Here is a 21,337-nt window from a genome sequence, read left to right as displayed (position 1 = left end):
AAGGTTTACTTGAAGACATAATGAAAATTTGAGTTGGGTCTGTGATACTAATTAAGATAACTCCTAACACTGTGCTAAATACTTATACACAATCATTTATTTTATTTTTATTTATTTTATTTTATTTTTTAATTTACTTTTTTATTTTAATCATTGTTCAAATACAGTTTTCTCCTTTTTACTCCCAATCCAGTCCCCCCTCCCACCCCTCCCCACTTCCCTCCCATTACCACCCTCCCCTTAGTTTATGTCCATGTGTCCTTCAAGTTTGTTCCTGTGAACCCTTCCCACTGTCCCCTGAAATTCCCTCTACTCTCTTCTGTGGGCACTGTCAGCCTGGCCTCTATTTCAGTGTCTTTGGTTATATTTTGCTTGTTTCTTTGTTTTGTTATTTAGGTTCCTGTTAAAGGTGAGATCATATGGTATTTGTCTTTCACTGCCTGGCTTGTTTCACTTAGCATAATGTTTTCCAACTCCATCCACGCAGTTGCAAAGGGTAGGAGCTCCTTCTTTCTTTCTGCTGCATAGAATTCCATTGTGTAAATGTACCATAGTTTTTTGATCCATTCATTTACTGATGGGCATCTTGGTTGCTTCCAGCATCTAGCTATTGTAAATTGTGCTGCTATGAACATTGGGATGCATAGGTTCTTTTGGATTGGTGTTTTAGTATTCTTAGGATAGAGTCCCAGCAGTGGAATTGCAGGGTCAAAAGGCAGGTCCATTTTTAGTTTTCTTAGGAAGTTCCATACTGCTTTCCATTGTGGTTGTACCAGTCTGCAGTCCCACCAGCAGTGCACTAGGGATCCCTTTTCTCCACAACCTCTCCAACACTTGTTGTTTGTTGCTTTGTTTATGATGGCCATTCTGACTGGTGTGAAGTGGTATCTCATTGTAGTTTTAATCTGCATCTCTCTGATAGCTAGCGATATTGAACATCGTTTCATGTGTCTTTGGATTTTCTGTATGTCCTCCTTGGAGAAGTGTCCAAGTCCTTTGCCCACTTTTTAATTGGGTGTCTTGTCTTCTTAGAGTGGAGTCATGTAAGTTCTTTATATATTTTGGAGATTAAACCCTTGTCTGAGGTATCATTGGCAACTATGTTTTCCCATACAGTTGGTTCTCTTTTAATTTTGATACTGTTTTCTTTAGCTGTGCAGAAGCTTTTAATTTTGATGAGGTCCCATTTGTTTATTCTTTCCTTTATGTCCCTTGCTCTAGGGGACAAGTCAGTAAAAAAGTTTCTGTGTGAAATATCTGAGATTTTCCTACCTACGTTCTCCTCTAGGACTTTAATGGTGTCACGTTTTATATTTAAGTCTTTTATCCACCTTGAATTTATTTTTGTATATGGCGTAAGTTGGTGCTCAAGTTTCATTTTTTTGCACGTGGCTGTCTAGTTCTCCCAACACCATTTGTTGAAGAGGCTATTTTTACTCCATTTTATGTTGCTGCCTCCTTTGTCAAATATTAATTGACCATAGAGACTTGGGCTTATTTCTGGGCTCTCTGTTCTGTTCCATTAGTCTATGTGCCTGTTTTTATGCCAGTACCAGGCTGTTTTGATTACAGTGGCCTTGTAGTATAGTTTAGTGTCAGGTATTGTGATCCCTCCTACTTTACTCTTCTTTCTCAAAATTGCAGCAGCTATTCGGGGTTGTTTATAATTCCATTTAAATTTTTGAAGTGTTTGTTCTATGTCTGTGAAATATGCCATTGGTACTTGAATAGGAATTGCATTGAATATGTAAATTGCTTTGGGTAGTATGGACATTTTGATGATATGAATTCTTCCAATCCATGAACACGGTATATGTTTCCATTTGTTTGTGTCTTCCTTGATTTCTTTCCTGAGTGTTATATAGTTTTCTGAATACAGGTCTTTTACCTCTTTGGTTAGGTTTATTCCTAGATATTTTATTTTTCTTTTTGCTATTTCAAATAGGATTTTTTCCTTGATCTCTGCTTCTGCTGTTTCATTGTTGGTGTACAGAAATGCCTTTGATTTCTGGATATTGACTTTGTATCCCGCTGTTTTGCCAAATTCATTTATTAGGTCAAGCAGTTTTTTGGTAGAGTCTATAGGATTTTCTATGTGTACTATCATGTCATCTGCAAACAGTGACAGTTTTGTTTCCTCCTTTCCAATTTGGATGCCTTTTATTTCTTTTTCTTGTCTGATTGCTGTGGCTAGAACTTCCAGTACTATATTGAATAGAAGTGGTGAAAGTGGACAGCCTTGTCTTGTTCCTGATCTTAGTGGAAAAGGTTTTAATTTTTGCCCATTGAGTATGATGTTGGCTGTAGGTCTCTCATATATGGCCTTTATTATGTTGAGGAATGCTCCCTCTATTCCCACTTTGCCGAGTATTTTTATCATGAATGGGTGCTGTACCTTGTCAAATGCTTTTTCTGCATCAATTGATATAATCATGTGGGTTTTGTCTTTGCTTTTGTTTATGTGATGTATTACATTTACTGACTTGTGAATATTGAACCATCCTTGCATCCCTGGAATGAATCCCACTTGGTCATGGTGTATGATCTTTTTAATGTATTGTTGGATGTGGTTTGCCAGTATTTTGTTGAGGATTTTAGCGTCAATGTTCATCAGTGATATTGGCCTGAAGTTTTCTTTCTTTGTTGTGTCTTATCTGCTTTTGGAATTAGGATGATGTTGGCCTCATAAAGAGTTTGGGAGACTCCCATCTTTTTGGACTTTTTGGAATAGTCTGTGAAGGATAGGGGTTAGCTCTTCCTTAAATGTTTTGTAGAAATCTCCTGTGAAACCATCTGGTCCCGGGCTTTTGTGTGTTGGGAGTTTTTTGATTACTGCTTCAATTTCTTTTGTTGTTATTGGTCTGTTCAGGCTTTCTGCTTCTTTTTCATTGAGTTTTGGAAGATTATATTTTTCTAGAAATTTGTCCATTTCACCTAGGTTTTCAAATTTCTTGGCATACAGTTCTTTGTAGTAATTTCTTACAATCCTTTGTATTTCTGTGGTAATTTACTTTAATCATTTGTTTTGAAAAATAATTTTAAATTTTTAATTTAATTTTTATATATATATACTTTTTCTTTTCTATTATTTCATTAATTATTTTATTTTTAAATTTAATTTCACTTTTTAAAATTTATTTTTATCTTATTTAACCCATTGAGAGTCACTGGGTTGAAAACAGACTCTGGAGCCAGACTACCAGGTTCAGACCCCAGTTCTGTTCTATTAGCTGTGTGACTCTGGGAAAGTTACCTCCCCTCTCTGTTCTCCAGTTCCCCATCTTTAAAATGGGAGTAATAATAGTGGTACTCAGCCCATTGTGTTGTTGTTAAAATTAAATGAGTTAACCTAAATAGAGAAAACTTCTAAGCATATAGGAAGATTTCTAAAGGCTTTGTTATTTTATCATGATTAATTTATAATTTTGTTATTAAATCGTACAACAGTATGCAGTAGCTGTTTGTATTGCCTCCTCCTTGTGAGGAAGGAAGCTGAGGCCCTGAGAGGTTACGTCACTGGCCCCTAGCCACACAGCTAAGAGCAGCAGATGCCATCATGTGCATGCCACAGTCATCCCCAGAACAGTGCCCTGCTGACCAGCTGTCCGTCTGTCTGTCCTTTTATTCCCTGGGCTCCCCCTGCCGTCAACACTGTCCAGCCGGAAGGAATCAGAGTGAACAAAACTGTGACCGTTCGCACACTGGAACCAACAAAATTCGGTCAGAGTAAGTTAGCTGTAGGAGAGGGGGCAAGTCCTGGGTGGTGACACAGGGTGTGGAGAAAGGAGGCTGGTGCCATGGGTGTCTCCCCTTCGACCCACAGACGGTGTACAGCGTGAGGAGATCCCGGCTGCAGACCTCAGCGACCAAGTCCCAGACACAGAGTCAGAAACCAGTATTCTCCTGCAGGGTAAGACGCCCTTGGTCCAACCCCGGGGGCCCAAGAAGGTGTGGGGGCCATGACCCCTGCAGAGGGAGTCTAGTCCTGTCTACTTTTGGGAACATTTGGCTTTGGCGCCTCTCTTCTCCACTTCAGATGGAACAGCCTCTCCTCGATCTGTTCATAGAAGGTAGCATTTAGTTCAGCAGATAGCTTCTACTGACAAATAAGTTTAAATAAGGAGTGGTAGAATTCAAGGGCAGAAATTCTGGAACTAATCGCCCAGGATAGAGGGCTGGGGCAGGAAGGCACAAGAAGGATCTAGAAAGGCACCTTGCAGCCTGTGAGCCGTTAGGTTTGGGGGAGAGACTCTTGGTCTGTTCCTTTGCGATGGAGGAGAGTAGTAGTGTCTACACCTAAAGGTTGTTGGGAGGACTGAATGAGATACTATATAGTGTCCTCTTAGAAGAGAGCTTGGCAAATAGCATTAAGCATTATATAAGTATTTGTGACAATTGTTTCTGGAATGTTTTACCACTGGTGGAACAAGAGAACCCAGGGACAGCTCCCACTTCAGTCACATGCCACAGCCCCCAGCTGTCCCTGACTCTGGCCCTGCTGATTGGAGCCTGGGAAGGCTGGGGTTAGCTAATGCCATCCTTCCTCCTGGCTTCAGGGACCCCAGTGGCCCAGATGGCAGAAGATGCCATTGATGGGGACCGGCTGAAGCACCTCATCGTGACGCCCTCGGGCTGCGGAGAGCAGAACATGATCGGGGTGACGCCCACGGTCATCGCCGTGCACTACCTGGACCACACCCAGCAGTGGGACAAGTTCGGCCTTCAGAAGCGGCAGGATGCCCTGGACCTTATCAAGAAGGGTGTGTCCCCTGACCCTCTTGGAGACCGCCACTCTGAGGCCCCTTTCTGAGCTCTCCCCTCGTGGAGAATATGGCTCCTCTGAGCTCCTGCCCCCATGGAGGTCCCATTGACCCTGAACCCCCTTGAAAACCCTCCCCTGTCTGAATCCCCTCTCCTCCACACATTCCTCCCAGTCCTGAGCACCCTCTTTCCTCTCTGAACCCCTGTCCCACTCTTCACAGAACCTTAGTCGCCTCTCTAAGTCTCTCTCCTCCCTGGCATACACCTATACCAGTCACTGCCTCCACTCAGCCCCTGCTCCTCTGGTGACACTTCCCTCTTCCCTGCAGGCTACACCCAGCAGCTGGCCTTCAGACAACCCAACAGTGCCTTTGCGGCCTTCCTGGACCGGCCATCCAGCACCTGGTGAGCCTGCCCGTGGCTTTGCACCCTTCTGAGCAGGTCCTGGATCCCAGCCTGGGGTAATGTAGGCTGGCCTCCCCCACACAGCCCTGTGCCACTGGACCCCTCCACCTGCAGAGTCATGGGGCCCACTAGCTGAGTGGCCTATGTCATTAAGCACTGCCTTCGAGCAGCACTGGGTCCTCAGGCGCACCCCGCCCCCCTCTCTGCTCATGGTTTGGCTGGGATTGCAGTCTTCGGATCCCAGAGCCAATTGACCCATGCTCTGTCCCCACACCCAGGTTGACAGCCTATGTGGTCAAGGTCTTCTCCCTGGCAGCCAACCTCGTTGCCATCGACTCTGAAGTCCTCTGTGGGGCTGTCAAGTGGCTGATCCTGGAGAAGCAGAGGCCTGACGGAGTCTTTCAGGAGGATGGGCCCGTGATACACCAGGAAATGATTGTGAGAGGCGGGGGTCCAGGGCAGGCAGCAGTAGAGCAGGGCCTGAGTGTCACAGTGTGGACAGGAGGAAGACTGTCTGCCATTTGTCCAACATTGGACAAATTTGTCTGCCATTCCCTACATTGGGGCAGACAGAGAAATAAAGGAGCCAAGAGTGTCATTGCTCCTTCACAAAAACCAGAGACCTCAGAGTCCAATGCAAAATGAAAGTTCCCCAGCTCCCCATTAACTTGACTATAAATGAAAACTCCTTAGAGTTGTGTTTTTCAAAGTGTGGTCCCCAGGCCAACAGCATCAGCATCAGCTGCAAGGTTGTTAGAAATGCACATTCTCGGGCTGGAGCCTGGGTGCACCAAAGCAGAAGCTTTAGGGGTAGGGCCTAAGAATTAGAGTTTTAATAAGCCACCAACTCCAGGTGATCCTGATGTGTGCTCCAGTTGGAGAACTACTGCCTCAGCCTGACCTTTCGGGCTTCCAGACTCACAGGCTTCCCCCTCCATCTGTACTGCTTGGAACCATGCAGTGTCTAGACACAGGGCCTTTGCACATGCTATTCCCAGTGCCTGGCATGCTACCCCTATCTTCTTTGAGAGTTCAGTCCTACTCACTCGTCAGATTGTGGCTCTACCTGTTATCTCTTAGGGACATCTTTCCCAGCTTCCCTGACCAAGTCACCCTCCCAATATCCATTCTCACTGCCACATCCACTTATGCACAGCACTCCTCAGTTTGTAAGGATATATCTGTTAATGAACTGGTTGGTTCATGTCTGTCTCCCCTGCCATACGGGGAGCTCCATGAGGGCTGGGGCCAGTATCTGGTTTTTGTCTACCACCATATCCACAGCAGCAGCAACATTTGCAGAATGAGTGAATGGACAAACAAATACTAGAGTATGGTCCTCCTGTGAGACACTGGGGAGACACTCAGCCCTGCCCTGACTCGCTGATCCTACAGGGGTGTTGGTTGGCATGTGGGGACACACTGGGGACCCCATCCTTTCTCCCTGCTCCACATCCTAGGGTGGCTTCAGGAACGCTCAGGAGAAAGATGTGTCCCTCACGGCCTTCGTTCTCATCGCGCTGCAGGAGGCTAAAGAAATTTGTGAGGGACAGGTCAACGTAAGTGTGCTCCCTCCGCCTCTCCTCCCGCTCCTACTCAGGCACAGCTGCCTTGGAGGCTGTGTAATCACTGCATCTGCTTTGCCCTGGGGTTTTGAGAGTGGGTTGTTTGGTCTTTAGTTTCCCAAGTGGGGAACTCCAGGATCCCAGCTTCACAAATTGCTTCTTTCTCCTCAAGACCCCAGAAAAGTGGTGGAAGGGAGAAGGCTATTACCTTAATGACCAAGAGGAACCCATGCCCTTCTTGTTCAAATGTTGCAGATTTGAAAGAAATTATGGTAGAAAAGAGACAGCTTTAGGGCTGTGGGCCAGACAGCCCTATCTAATCTGCAGTTAGATCATAACTGTCAGGTACTTCCCCTCACTGGGCCTCAGTGTATGCATCTATAAAATGGGTATAATGATCTGTATTTTTTAGGACTCTCTAAGTTGTTGTAGATGTAACACATGTATGACCTACATTATGTAAGAATATGGGCAGTAGCAAAAGTAGGTTTACAGTTGTGAGTACACAAAACAGAGTTTATTCTTATACTATTATTTATTAATTATTGTATTATTTTCTATACAAACAACTGTAAACCTACTTTTGCCCCACCTTGTTGATGGGGGACTTATTTTAAGAATCCAAGAATTTTTCAAGTTCAAAAGTGAAAGTGACCTTGGGGACTCTACCAGAATGCTTTGTTCCTTTCTCCTTCATTCCCTTCTTGCCCAGTAATTCAGTTCTCTTGCCACCCAGCCTGCCTGGCAGAACATAGCTGCCTTCCCTGGGGAAATAGCCAGACCAAGACTAGAGCTTCCAGATTCCCAGGGAAGGATTCTGATTAGCTCAGCCTATGTCAGGTGATCACTTCTGGACCACTTAGCTGAGACCAGGAAGTAGATCTTCCTGGGCAAATACTACTGTTAACACTGTGGCCATGTGATTGAAACGAAGGAGGAGACGTTCCTACAAAAGTCAAGGATAGATATAGGGGAGACAGAGGGCAGGCAAAAGGATTAGTTTCTACTATGACATAGTGACATTTTCTACTACAACATAGCAAACTTACAACGGAGTGTAGCACAGGCTGTGGAACGAGACTACTGGGATTGAAATAAGGAGCTTGCTGGAATTAGCTTGAGAAAACCAACTGTGAGTATTCCAGGAGTATTGCAAGTTAATTGTTGAATACAATCATTATTAAAAATTAAATTATATAAACTTACATTTAAATAAATTAAACTAAACACTACACATAACAAAGGTTGTAAACATCCAAAGCTCATCATTTTTAAAATATTTTATGTCTTTATTTTTAGAGAGAGGGGAAGGGAGGGAGAAAGAAAGGGAGAGAAACATCAATGTGCAGTTGCCTCTCGCACACTCCATACTGGAGACCTGGCCCACAACCCAGGCATGTGCTGTGACTGGGAGTCGTACCGGCAACCCTTTGGTTCACAGGCCCATGCTCAGTTTACTGAGCTACACCAGCCAGGGTCATTTCTTAATTATTTAACTACTTTTTATTATCATCCATGCTCTTGAGGTTATTTATGTCTGTCATACCTATATTGTGGACATACCATATAATCTCTTTCCAACTCTACAGTCAGTGACTTCATGTTGGTAGGTTGAAATTGGCCATGGCAGTATTTTTACTATGGAAATCAGCAAACACTACAAATCATGTCTACCTCAGTCCCTCATCTCTCTGAGTCTCAGCATTCTTATCTGTGCAGTAGGGATGAGGATGAAAATAAAACCAACCTCATAGGATTTTAAGGTTAAACGAGTGGATATGTGACTGGCACATGGTGTTAGCTATGATGATGATTAGGTAATAGGTGGACTCAGTAGTGTGCTAATCCTGGCTCACTCTAACTCATGAGTGTCTATTAGAGGCATCTCTTTCCCACTCCGTGTTAAGAAATGTCACATTGGTAGCTTGAAATTGGCTACGATAGGAGTATTTACACCATAGTGACTGGCAATCTATATCATCAGCCCCTCCCCACCCCCCCCGTGACTAGAGAGCTGGTCATTAAACATGCACCAGCACACCACTGGGTGTACAAACTGCACCAGGCACATGATAGGTACTCAGCAACAAAGCAGTTCATGGTGGCTAAAATGTCTGGGAACCCCTTAAAAATAGATCCAAGACAGATATGGCCCAAGGACTAAAACCTGTGACCAGGAAGTGGTGATTATGTGATCCTTGCCAGCTCTCTGTGGCAGCAGTGCCCACCTGAGCAGAGTTTCCTATCTTCTTTCTCATAGAGTCTGGGGGGCAGCATCAATAAGGCTGGAGACTTCCTTGAAGCCCAGTATGAGAGATTGCAGAGACCATATACTGTGGCCATTGCTGGCTATGCCCTGGCCCTGTTGGGCAAGCTGGAAGGCTCCTCCTTGAACAAATTTCTGGAAACGGCCACAGGTGAGAGGCAGCCTGGTGGGGTAAGCAGAGGTGTATGGCTGGGGTTTGAGGGTTGCCATCTTAAGCTGGGCTGCATGGCTCTCGGCTGAGCTGGGATGTATAATGCTAAGCTGAGCTAGAGTGTGTGGCTCTAAGCATGAACAGTCCTCCTTGTAAGTGGCACAAGAAGGTTCCCTACACCATTTAACAAGTATTTGTTGAGTAACTGCCATAACACAGAAGCAAGGGCATGGGCTCTGACATCAGACTGGTTCAAGTTCAAATCCCACTCTGCCACATTCTTACTGTGTGACCCTGTACAGTTCATTGAACCTCTCTGGACATTGTATATAAAATGATATCTACATCATGGGATGGCTGCAAATATTAAATGAGTGATGCAGGTAGAAGAAGGTCTAGCTCGTAATAAGAGATCTATCACTGATAATGTTATTGCCTTTAGTATTGTTAATAACATTATCATTGTTTCAAGGGATTGGATAAGATAATGACATAGGAATTTTAGCACAATGAGTAGCACATAGTGAGCACTTAATCATTGGTTCCAGTGATGAGACCTTGTCAGGTTTGTGCTCACTTATGTAACATGTCTGAATGCATGCTGAAGTGGTTTAACAGAGAGAAGTTGGCTTCTTGCTGTGTAACAGCACAGTGGGGGTGTCCCAAGTCAGTGGACAGCTCTCCTCAATACAGAGATGCAGGGATCCAGGCTCTGTCTTTTCATGGCTCTGCCACCTGGTGTCTCAGAACCCATTCTCTCCAAGAAAAAGAGGAAACAGGAGGATTGTGCAAGGGAGGTACACTAGGCATGAAAGGAGCCCCATCAGTTGTTTGTGCACATTCCATTGGCCAGAGTTCAATCACCTGGCCATACCAACCTGCAAAGGCATCTGGGAGATGAAGGCCAACTTTGTGCCCAGGAAAAGAAGGGAATGGTTCTTGGTGACAGTCCCTGCCATAAGTACTTTCTTAAGCACTTGGGACATCACAGTGAATGTGGCCCAGCCCCTGCTGTTGGGGTCTCACACTGCAGTTGAAGAAGGAAATGAGTCAATAGATTCCTGTAGAGCATCATGGTGCTGGGACAGGAGAAGCACAGGATGTTTTGAGACAGAAGGAAGGGCCTCACTCCATCTTGAGTTGCCATTGAAGCTGAATTGTGCAGGGTGGGTAAGAATTAACCAGGGGTAGATGGAGAAAAAGGTGCTCCAAATGGGGAGAACAGAATATACAGAGGCTCAGAGGTAAGAATAAGCATGGTAATTTTAGGGAATCTCCTCCCATAGATCAGTGGGGCTGCAGTTCAGAATTCAAATGGAAGAGTGAAAGTTGATAAAGGAAGAGAGTGAGGCAGAAACCAGCAGATCAAGAGCCACAAATGTGGTCCAGGACACCTAAACACCAAGAGGTCTTCTACAAGTCTTTTTTCTGAGCCATCTTGAGGCTGGACAAAGTTGTGAGCACAGGGTCTGGTGTTCTCTTTGCAGAAGGGAACCGCTGGGAGGAGCCTGGCCAGAAGCTCTACAATGTGGAGGCCACATCCTATGCCTTGCTGGCCCTGCTGCTGCTCAAAGACTTTGACGCTGTGCCTCCTGTTGTACGCTGGCTCAATGAGCAGAGATACTATGGAGGTGGCTATGGCTCCACCCAGGCAAGTACATTCTTACCTCCTCTGGCCTCCCACTGGCCTTTCAGATAAGATGCTGAGGTCAAGAGAGGCAGTTAGTTGGAATGAAGTTGAGAAATTAGGTCTTGTGTTTTTTTTATTTGTTTCAAATCTGTCTATAGATTCTGGACTAAATTCTGAATGCCCCAACCTGCATTCTGAGCCTCCTTTTCCCTCCTGATGTCTAGATCATGTTCTCAGGGCCCAGGTTCAGGTATGAGCCTCTCTGATGGGTTCTAGACCATGCTCCCACTTCCACTGGGCTCCTCGTCTTATCCTGTCTCACTGGCAGGCTCTAGACCAAGTTCTCAATTATTGCAGGGAATCATCGAGTCCATCTCTTCCTCTGGTGGGTTCTAGACCATATGCTCAGGTCCATCAGACTCCCAGCATTGCCTTGCCTTACTGTGGGTTCTAGACCACACCCTCAGTTTTCTAGAGCATTATTGAAGCCTGCCACTCTCCCTGGTGGGTTCTAGACCATGATTTCTGCAACCTCAAGTTCTAGCAAGTTCAGGCTCTAGTTTGATCCTCTTTCTTTCTGGTGGCATTCTTAGTGTCACTTTTGGATTCTGGGTCATATGATCAGTGTTCTCAGGCTCCAACGTCATTCTTTTTTCACAATTTGGAGACACACTCTTAGTGTCTCTAAACTTTTGTCTTAGTCTCTCTTCTCCGGATGGGTCCAATCACATTCTCAGTCTTGCTAGACCTTCAGTCTTAAGCCTGCACTTCCTGGTGTATTCTAGACATGCTCAGTGTCTCCAAGCTCTGATGTAGGCCTTAGAGAATTCTAGAAGATGTCCTCTGTGTCTCCTGACTCCCAGTCTTACCCTTGTGCTCTCTGGTGGGTTCTAGTTTTCAGTCTTAGTGTCACCAAGCTCTAGTCTGAGCCTCTGTCATGCAGAGAGTTCTAGAACATGTCCTCAGTATCCACCAACCCTGTCTTATCTTCACCCCCTTTGGTGGGTTTTAGGCCACAGTCCCAGTGGCCCAGCTCTAAGCTGAGCCTCTTTGTCCCCCAGTATTTTCTTACTGCTTTCTTGGTCTCTCACATCACCCTCTTTTTCTCTCGTGGGTTCTAGGCCACTTTCATGGTGTTCCAAGCCCTGGCCCAATACCACAAGGATGTCCCTGACCACAATGAACTGAATCTGGATGTGAGCATTGATCTCCCCAGCCGCAGCTCTGGTATCAAGCACCGCATCACCTGGGACTCCGCTAGCCTTCTGCGGTCAGAACAGGTACGGCTGCCTGGCAGCGCCCCTGACCCTCATCCTCCATGCCAGTCAGAGTCTGCCAAGAGGCAGGAGGGAGGACAGGCAACCATTGCAGCCAGGGGAAGGCTTGGTTGCCAACACCTTCTCCTCTCTCTCCCTACTCCCTGCAGACCAAAGAAAATGAGAAATTCACACTAACAGCTAAAGGGAAAGGCCAAGGCACTTTGTCGGTAAGGAACAGAACCCACACCTGCTTGGCTCACCACCTCCTCTCAGCTCCTCTGCCCCAGGGGGAGCCTCTCCTTCCCAAGTCAACACCTTGTTTGCCCTCCTATCTCTCTAGGTGGTGACAACATACCATGCCAAGGTCAAAGGCAAAGTCACCTGCAAGAAATTTGACCTCAGGGTTAACCTACGACCAGTCCCTGAAACAGGTAGAAGGAATAAAGACCCTATTTGCCACCCTGTCCCCACTGCCATGCCAGTGCCTGTCCCCCTTCCGAATCAGGACCCAGCAACCCATCCTTCTGTCTTCTGTGTTTCAGTCAAGAAGCCTCAGGATGCCAAGAGCTCCATGTTCCTTGAAATCTGTGTCAGGTGAGAGATGGGTCACTGAGGTTCATCTTGACCATCCCTCTGTCTCTAGCAATAAGACCTATGATACCTAATCCTCTCTGGGGGTATGTGGAATGGCTGGTACTGTGCTGAGTACCCTCCAGGGGACAGACAGCACAGCAATCCTGCTTTGCCTGGCAGTGTGAGACTAGCCATGACCACATAAACTGAAACCATGCAAAGTGATGTTAATAATCAACAAGGGAGATTACAATTGTCCCAGGAATTTTACATTTTTTTCATAACATCAAAAACTCTCATGCTAGTTATAAAAGTATAAACTAATGAAAAGCAGTGTCAGACAAGTATTTGTTTAGTGCACTGTAATTCAAAACAGAACACTGAGATTAAAGATGGTTTTGATTGTTTTGTAAAGCACTTATTCAAAGTCCTGTAGTTTGAACAGTGCCTCCTTTCTTCTCTGTATAACTTCTTATATGGAGCAAGCATCTTTTCTCTGATGTCATGAAGTGTCAGGTTCCCTTCTAAGTTTGGGTCACTTTCCAACATGTAACCCTTTGAGCTTTCAATGTCACAAGGTATCTGAGAGTTCCTTCACTGTGAAGTTTTTGCCAGTGTCACTTCCTCTGAGACATCTTTTTTTTTTTTGGTCACAACACTTTTGTTCATTTATGGTGATGTCTGTGCCTTCCTTGAGTTCCTCTGGCTGCATAGTGATCTCTCCACCAGCAGCAGGTCCATGTGCCCATGATCTGCTGTTTCTTCTCTGGCTCTGTGTATGTGCTACTACCACTCTCCATTTCTTTGCTGTACTTTTATCTTTGTCGGCCAGTTCCCATTTGATTACCCATTTTGGAAAGATCTCACACAAGTTTTTCACTGGGAGAGAAGGAAGTAACACAACTGCACATGTGACCTGAATGATGGGTGTTCAGTGACCCATCACTGACAGACTTTGAAAGAAGTGATGTGATTGGTCATTGCTTGTGAATGCACATTTATTTACATAGTGATTGGTAGACTAAAGCTCTAGCAACTAGATTTGTCTTTCAGGCAATCACTCATGATTAATATACTGTGGCACTGCAGCTAGAACCATGTTGTGGAAGAACTGGTGTTATTGAACTAGACCATGATAATGTCATCATGCAAAGTGAAAACTGCCTGTATTCTTATTTTCATTTTCTAGAAGAACTGAGGCATGGAGAGTTCCAGTGACTCATCAAATGTCACAGAGCGCTGGGATTTGAACCCATGTAGTTGGGTTTCAGAGGTTGAGCTATTAGTCACTTTGACCATGCATGATGTGCCTTTCCTTTATTCCCCTTCAAGGAGTTTTTCCTAAAATCTAACATCCCTCTGTGCTGCTCTGTGGGAACCAGCAGCCTCAGTCCTAGATCAGACCACCTTGAGCAGGCACTGACCCCTTGGGTTGATGCCACCTGGGACTCAACCCCTCTCTCTCTGCCCCATTCAGGTACCTGGGAAACACTGATGCCACTATGTCCATCCTGGATATATCCATGATGACTGGCTTTTCTCCTGACGTTGCTGACCTCAAGCAGGTATGGAAGTCCTGGGCTCAGGGGCTGAGATTAGTGGGGAGGAGCATGAGGTCTGGAAGAGGCTGAGGGAGAGAAGAAGATCCAGAGGGGGTTTTCACAAGCCCTTCCCTTCTCCAGCTGAGCACTGGCACCGACAGATACATCTCCAAGTATGAGATGGACAAGGCCTTCTCCAACAAAAACACCCTCATCATCTACCTGGACAAGGTAAGGCTTCCACTGGGGTCTTGACCCCTATGTATCTGGCCTTTGCCTTTTCTGTTGGCCTTTGTCTTAGAGTTCTCTGCTTGATTCATTCTTTCTAGAAAAGAGGATTGTGCATGAGATGGTTTAAAAAAAATTGTTTTCATTTTTGTACTCTTAATTTTTTATGTAATTTCAATCTTACAGAAAAATTGTAAGGCAGTATATAAAAGTTCCATATACCCTTTACTCAAATTAATTGTTACTATTTTCCTCCAAATGTACATGTCTGTCACATATACATATATGTCTGCCTTCCTTTCTTCCTTTTTTTCTTTTTCCTCATTATTTATTTTTTACAGACTTATTGAGATACAACTGGCATATAACATTGTGTAGGTTTAAGGCATGCAATGTAATGATTAGGCAGATGTATAGTGGGAAATTATGGCCACAATGAGTTAGCTAGCACTTGCATCATCTCATGTAGTTATAACGCATGTGTATGTGTGGTGAGGGCTTTTAAAATTTACTGCCTTAGCAACTTTCAAATAGGCAATGTGGTATTTATAACCACGGGATGTTTTTGTGGGCACAGATAGCAGTCCATTGGCCAAAATCCCATTTCATGGTCACACCAAATAGAAAGTGAGGCTGAGAAGAGTAATCTAGCCATGAGCCTTGGAGAAAAAGAAAATAGACTTATTGAACTGCTTATGAATCTTTGCCACTTCCTGCTCCCCATCTTTGCCACCCAGATCCTTCTTTCCTTGATCCCTCCCTTTCTCCACCCCTGCTCCAACCCCTAGTACCCTCTGCTGGATTCCCTCCTATGTCACCCCACTGAATCACTACCTTCTTCTCCCAGATCTCGCATGACCTGGAGGACTGTATATCCTTCAAAATTCACCAGTTCTTTAATGTGGGGCTTATCCAGCCTGGGACAGTCAAGGTGTACTCCTATTACAACCTGGGTGAGCAGCCAACCTAGGGCCTGGGGTCTGAGGGTCCCAAAGATCTATAAGTTGGGGGCCTGGGGTCCCAGGGTTCTATGGGTTGAGGATCTAGGGGTACCAGGGTTCAGGACCTAGCATCTCCAGATCAGGAGGACTGGAGTTGGGAATCTGAGCCCCACAAACATGGTCTTGAGGGGAGGCCCTAGCTTTCTGACACCTCCCACCCCTCTACCCACAGATGAGACTTGCTCCCAGTTCTACCACCCGGAGAAGGAAGGCGGAATGCTGAGCAAACTCTGCCACAATGAAATGTGCCGCTGTGCTGAGGGTGGGTGCGCAGGAGCCAGGAAGTAGCAGGTTACACCCTCCAGATCCCCCACTTCCATGGGGGTGATACAAGGAGTCCCAAAAGCCCACACCCAGTGGACACGAAGAGGGATGGGCCTGGGGCTGGCCACATCTGTGGGTGGTGCGCCCTCAGTGAAAAGTGAGACTTAGGTTATGTCCCCTGCCCATGCACCTTGCAGAGAACTGCTTCATGTACCAGGCAGAGGAAAAGGTCACCCCTGAAGACCGGCTGGACAAGGCCTGCGAGCCAGGAGTGGACTATGGTAAGGAGGGGGCAGGAGGCATGCATATGTGGTTCTGTGAGAGTGACAGTGTATATGGCTATGGTTGAGTGTGTGAGAGACTGTGTGGCAGGAGGTGTGGTCGTGGCTGTGTGTGTAACTGGCTGTGAGCAGCAGCAGTTACATGTGGCTGTGTTTCAGGCTGCGGCTGTGGGTGACTGGTGTGTGTGTCTGTGTGTTTTATGAAGGGCCACTATTGTGTGGGCAACCACGATTATGATTGGGCTAGGTATTTGCAAGAGTGTGGGAAAAGGTGGTTGTGAGTAGATATGGTTGTATGTGTATGTGAAGTTGTGGTTGTGAGTAGTCATGATTAGGTGAGATGGTGACAGCAGACAGGAGTAGCTGTCCTTGTGTCTATGATGAGCTGTGAGTGGCTATAATTGTGAGCATGGCTGTAGGTGACTCTGTGTGAGATGGTGGTTGTGAGTGACTGATCTCCTGTGGCTGTGTGTGAGAGATGGTGGTTGCAAGTGACAGTAGACAAGGTGCAGTTGTTGCAGTGTATGTGTGAGTTATTGGCAGCTGTAACTGTGCACTTGGCTATGCGTGATGATGTGAGAGGGTGGTTGCATGACCCTATGGGGCTCCTTGTGTTACTGGGGGAGGCAGGGGCTGTAGCATGACTGACTGTGATCCTGCATGTATCAGGGGAGCCACATGCCCAGGTGCACTTGTAGGTAGGGTGGCCCCCCAACCCTGCCTATGACCCACGCTGGCTGTCTCCCTAACCCTACCCAGTGTACAAGACCACACTGCAGAGTAAAGAGCTGGCGGATGATTTTGACGAGTACATAATGGTCATTGACCAGGTCATCAAATCAGGTCAGTCCTGTGCTGCTTTCTGCCTTTCTGCTTCCCCCACCTCCTGCACCCCAGCTCAGCTCCCTCCTCTCCCCTCCAGGCACTGATGAGGTGCAGGATGGACAGGAGCGCAGGTTCATCAGTCACATCAAATGCAGAGAAGCCCTGAAGTTGCAGGAGGGAAAACATTACCTCATATGGGGCCTCTCCTCGGACCTGTGGGGAGAGAAACCCAAGTGAGTGCTGGCCCCAAGCCTGTGTGTGCTTGCCCCTCCCACCCTTCCTGGGCCCCTTCTGACCTGCCATCTGTCCCTCCACCCCAGCATCAGCTACATCATTGGGAAGGACACCTGGGTGGAGCTGTGGCCCGATGCCGATGAATGCCAAGATGAGGAGAACCAGAAAGTGTGCAGGGACCTGGCCAGCTTCAGAGAGAACATGGTCGTCTTTGGCTGTCCCAACTGATCCCTGTCATGGTCCCCCCAATAAACTTTCACTTGTATTCCACTTGATCTCCCAAGTCTGGAGGTCTCTGCAACAGGAAAGAGGCAGCTGTGGTCCCTAGCTGCCTCTCCTACATCTCAGCTCCTTTCTTGCCTGAAATCTCCAAGAAATCTCATTTGCAGTCTTGCCTGTGTGCTTACACCCTCACCTTCTTTACCTGCAGCTCACTGCCCCTTCACCTGAGTTCTCACCTACTTGCTCACTTGCCTTCTTACTGCACCCTCACCTGAATTCTTACCACATTTTTATCTGAATCTTTCCCTCCTCTCTTACCTGCATACTCAACTATGTCCACCTGCATTTTTGCATCCTTTTACATTTTTTCCGTCTTTGTCTGTAAACTTATATGTATCTTTACTTATATTTTCACCTGTCTTTCCATCTACATTCTCACCTGTATTTTCTCTGTACCCTCATCTGAGTCCTCACCTGCATCTTTACCTACATTCTTCTCTGGATCTCTTCCTATTTTCTTACCAGCATCCTTACCTGCTTTCTCACCTGCACTTTCTGCTGCATCTTTACCTGTGTCTCCATCAGCATCATAACCCTACAGCCTTCCTCTCCTTTCTGCGTCCTCACCTGCAACCTCACCTGTTCTCATCATCATCCATCCACAGAGAGAACTTACTATCTCCATTTACTATCTCACCTGCATTCCTTTTTGTCCTCTAAGCCAGGGTTGTCAAACTCATTTTCACCAGCGAACATATCAGCCTCGTGGTTGCTTTCAAAGAGCTGAAATAATTTTAGGACTATATAAATGTAACTACTCCTTAACTGTTAAGGAGTTGAAATTACATTCAGCCCTTTGAAGACAACCGCGAGACTGATGTGGCCCCTGGTGAAAATGAGTCTGACACCCCTGCTCTAAGCTCACCCCACCTTCCCAATCCTCACTTTCTAGATGGGCCTGAGCAGACTCCTCAATGCTTCTGTAGGACCCAGTGGGGTGGCTGTGCCCAGCCAGGAGGGGGTGGTAAGGGGCAGGTCAGGTGATATTTCCGGCTGGAGCTCTGAGTGAGTGAGTGAGTGAGTGAGTGAGGGGAAGGCATGAGTCAGCAGTTGAAGGGAGTGCAGGAGCTATTTAGGTCACAGCAGCACCAGAACTGCGTGGGGTGGTGAGGTAGGGATGGCAACTACCAGGCTGAGTGGAACTACTGGTTGCAAAGTGAAACCGGAGCTCCAAAGGCCTCTTCTAACCTCTAGGTCCTCAAGGACTATTGAGGGTGGGATCTAAGCTCAGGGCTCTGGGTCAAGCCATCAGGGGAAAAAGTCACCCCAGCATAGCCCCCTTCCTCTAAGACCCCCAGGTCCTAGAAACCTTTACCTCCCACTTCCAGGACTATGGGGGACACCTTCACGGTCCACCCCTGCTTCCTCCAGCCCCTAGTTGCCAGAGACTTTGGTGGAGGGGAGACTCAAAGACTCTCATCACTCACTGGATGTCCCTGCTACATCTGCTCTCCCCCCTTCCCCCAGCTTATGTCCATCTTCTCATTTCTCGCTTATTTCCCCTTTCTCCTGCCCGTTTTCTTCATTTCTTGAAAGCGAGAGGTTTTGTTAGGTTTCAGCACCTGTGGTTCTAGGCTGCGAACAGCACATACAGGATCAGAGGAAACTTCCATTCTGAAGACAGCATGGAGCTGGTTTTGGGTGGTGAGGGAGGGAGAACAGGGCACCGCTCGCGAGGAGGCTGCCTGTGATGGGGCCACCAGTAAAGGTCATTTAGACGGAGGGATGGTCCCTGTCATGTGTGGGCTTAGCTAGGCCATAGAGATGAATTGCTTGGTGAAACACCAGCTAAATGTAGCTATGGAGATATTTTTTAAAATGGGATTCATGCCTACAGTCAGTTGACTTTAAAAGCAGCTTACCTTTGATAATGTGGGTGGGACTTATCCAGTCAATTGAAAGGATGAAGAAAAAAAAATTAGGTTTCTTGCAGAAAAGGGAATTCAAGACAGCGATGAAGAAATTCTGCCTGAGTTTCTAGCCTTCGGATTAAAGACTGCAGCATCAACTCAGATGAGCCTCCAACCTGCTGGCTCGTCCAGTGGATCTCAGTCTTGCTGACCACACAACCGCATGAGCCAATTCCTTAAAGTAAACCTCTGTCTCTGTCTCTCCACACGTACTAGGTAATATAGATATAAATTGGGTATAGATGAGATATACATATAGCTATAAATGAGGTACACAGATACAGGTATATATATGTAGGTATTTTATTGGTTCTTTTTCTCTGGAAAACCCTGCTTAATACAGGTGGTCAGGGGAGTCTCCTGTGAAGAGAGAGTTCTGGAGTCAAGATGTAGATGACAAGGAGGATCTGGGAAGGACTGTTCCAGGCAGAGGGAACAGTAAATGCAAAGGCCCTGAGACAGCAGTTTCAACATGTTCAAGGGTACAAGGGCTTCAAGATAGTGACAGCCATGCAGTGTCCATTCTAAGCTCAGGGGATGGCAAATTCTTTCTTTAAATGGCAAGATAGTAAATATTTTAAGCTTGGAGGGGTGAGATAAAATTGAAGATACTGTGAAGGTACTTTCACCCTGGCTTACACTGTTTGCTTGGGATGGTTCCCCAGGGTGGTGGGTGTGATTGGCGCCTCACAGCTGTGGATATTCTCCAGATGAAGAGTGACCCATCTGAGGCTTGACAGTCCAAGCAGGTAAAGGGGTAGGGGTGACCCTCTCCCAGGCCAGTTTCCCTCACTGCTTTGGATCTCAGCCAGGCTCTCTCCCAAGGTCCAGCCATCTCCTCTGGATTAGCTGGCCTGAGGCAAGGTGACAGGTTGAGTCACCCACCCCCAGAATGAGATTCATCCACTTAGTGCCGGACAGTCACCAGCGGAGGACAATCCAGCGTGTAGGTGGTGACCAGTGTGATCAGTACACAACATGGACTGTGGTGAGGTTTTGGCTACCGGTCAGGGAGGCAGAGTGGGGATTAGGGCACAGAGGAGAGCACCCCAGATGTGTTTCTACAGCTCACCAAGGTCCCACTCCTGGGAGCCACTCTGGTGGCTATATGGGAACAGGAGGTCAGCTGGATTTGGCCCATGGGCCATAGTTTGCTAATGGCCTCTCAATAGGAGGCCATTGCAAGATTTTAAACAGTGGAGAGATGAGAACTGCCTGAAGTGTTTAAAAAGCCATTTCACTCCTAGTTATATACCCAAAGGAATTGAAACCTGGTACCCAGAAAATGTACGTGCATGCAGGCTCAGAGCAGATTGATTCATAGTGGCCAAGAGGTGGGAACAACTTAAATGCACACCAATAGATGAATGGATACAGACAACAGACGAATGTCCACACACTGGGATGTCACTCAGCCATAACAAAGGAGCAGAGCAGTGACACTCCTACCATGTGGGGGGACGTTGAGAACAGGAGACTCAGTGAAAGTAGACAGACACAAAAGACCACACATTGTATGCTTTCACTTTCATGAACTATCCAGAGCAGGTAATTCAACAGAGCAAGAACATGGACTAGTGGCTGCCATGGGCCAGGAAGATTGGGGAGTGGGAAGCAACTGCTCAGTGGCCATGGGGTTTCCTTTGGGGACATTGAAAATGTTTTAGAACTAGATAGAGTTGCACAACATGGTAAAGGCATTAAATGCCACTGAGCAACCCACTTTGAAATGGTTAGTTTTATGATGTATGAACTTCACCTCAATAAAATAAAACATACATAAGTCAATATATGCATAAGTGAGGTTACACTAGGTATAGGACAAGAATGAATTATAAGGTGGCAAGAGGTAAAGCAGGATATCCTGCTGGAAAGCTACTGCAACAGCCCAAGCAAGAAATGGTGGGCACCTGAATGTGTTAGAACATTTGAGCTACTATAACAGGATGCCTCAGAGTGAATGGTTTAAACAATAGACATTCATGTCTCACAGTTTTGGGGACTGGAAACTAAGATCAGGGTGCCAGTTTAGTCGGGTTCTGGAGAGAGTTCTCTTCCTGGCTTGCAGATGGCTACCAGCTCACTGTGCTCTCACACGGGACACAGTATCTCTCTCCTGTGCCACTGAATAAGGCCAGTAATCCAACCACCAGGGCTCCAC

At 46.4% G+C, this 21,337-nt stretch overlaps 1 protein-coding gene and 1 long non-coding RNA gene across 2 annotated transcripts in view; one reads left to right on the top strand and one right to left on the bottom strand.

Annotated features, from left to right (window-relative positions):
* C3 (complement C3) overlaps positions 1-17,254 on the top strand; it is a 33,566-nt gene extending 16,312 nt beyond the window's left edge. Inside the window, exons 22-41 of the mRNA XM_028520292.2 lie at positions 3,660-3,726; positions 3,824-3,910; positions 4,557-4,760; positions 5,091-5,166; positions 5,445-5,604; positions 6,627-6,725; positions 8,992-9,148; positions 10,636-10,799; positions 11,900-12,058; positions 12,205-12,264; positions 12,378-12,468; positions 12,580-12,631; positions 14,088-14,175; positions 14,293-14,382; positions 15,227-15,332; positions 15,553-15,642; positions 15,842-15,925; positions 16,685-16,768; positions 16,848-16,983; positions 17,071-17,254. Coding sequence (XP_028376093.1) covers positions 3,660-3,726; positions 3,824-3,910; positions 4,557-4,760; positions 5,091-5,166; positions 5,445-5,604; positions 6,627-6,725; positions 8,992-9,148; positions 10,636-10,799; positions 11,900-12,058; positions 12,205-12,264; positions 12,378-12,468; positions 12,580-12,631; positions 14,088-14,175; positions 14,293-14,382; positions 15,227-15,332; positions 15,553-15,642; positions 15,842-15,925; positions 16,685-16,768; positions 16,848-16,983; positions 17,071-17,212 — 2,196 coding nt within the window. The 3' untranslated portion in view covers positions 17,213-17,254. The remainder of the gene's footprint in view (positions 1-3,659; positions 3,727-3,823; positions 3,911-4,556; positions 4,761-5,090; positions 5,167-5,444; positions 5,605-6,626; positions 6,726-8,991; positions 9,149-10,635; positions 10,800-11,899; positions 12,059-12,204; positions 12,265-12,377; positions 12,469-12,579; positions 12,632-14,087; positions 14,176-14,292; positions 14,383-15,226; positions 15,333-15,552; positions 15,643-15,841; positions 15,926-16,684; positions 16,769-16,847; positions 16,984-17,070) is intronic.
* Positions 563-19,447, bottom strand: LOC118501996. Its single transcript, XR_004904668.1, has 3 exons — positions 19,102-19,447; positions 5,033-5,038; positions 563-574 (listed from the first exon to the last, which is right to left on the bottom strand). It is a non-coding gene; the product is annotated as an uncharacterized LOC118501996 (long non-coding RNA).
* Between the last annotated feature and the right edge of the window lie 1,890 nt (positions 19,448-21,337).

The sequence above is a fragment of the Phyllostomus discolor genome, chromosome 8 (assembly GCF_004126475.2).
Source record: "Phyllostomus discolor isolate MPI-MPIP mPhyDis1 chromosome 8, mPhyDis1.pri.v3, whole genome shotgun sequence".
Classification (NCBI taxonomy): Eukaryota; Metazoa; Chordata; class Mammalia; order Chiroptera; family Phyllostomidae; genus Phyllostomus; species Phyllostomus discolor.
Note: the sequence above shows the minus strand (reverse complement) of the source record. Positions and strands in the feature narration are given on the sequence as shown.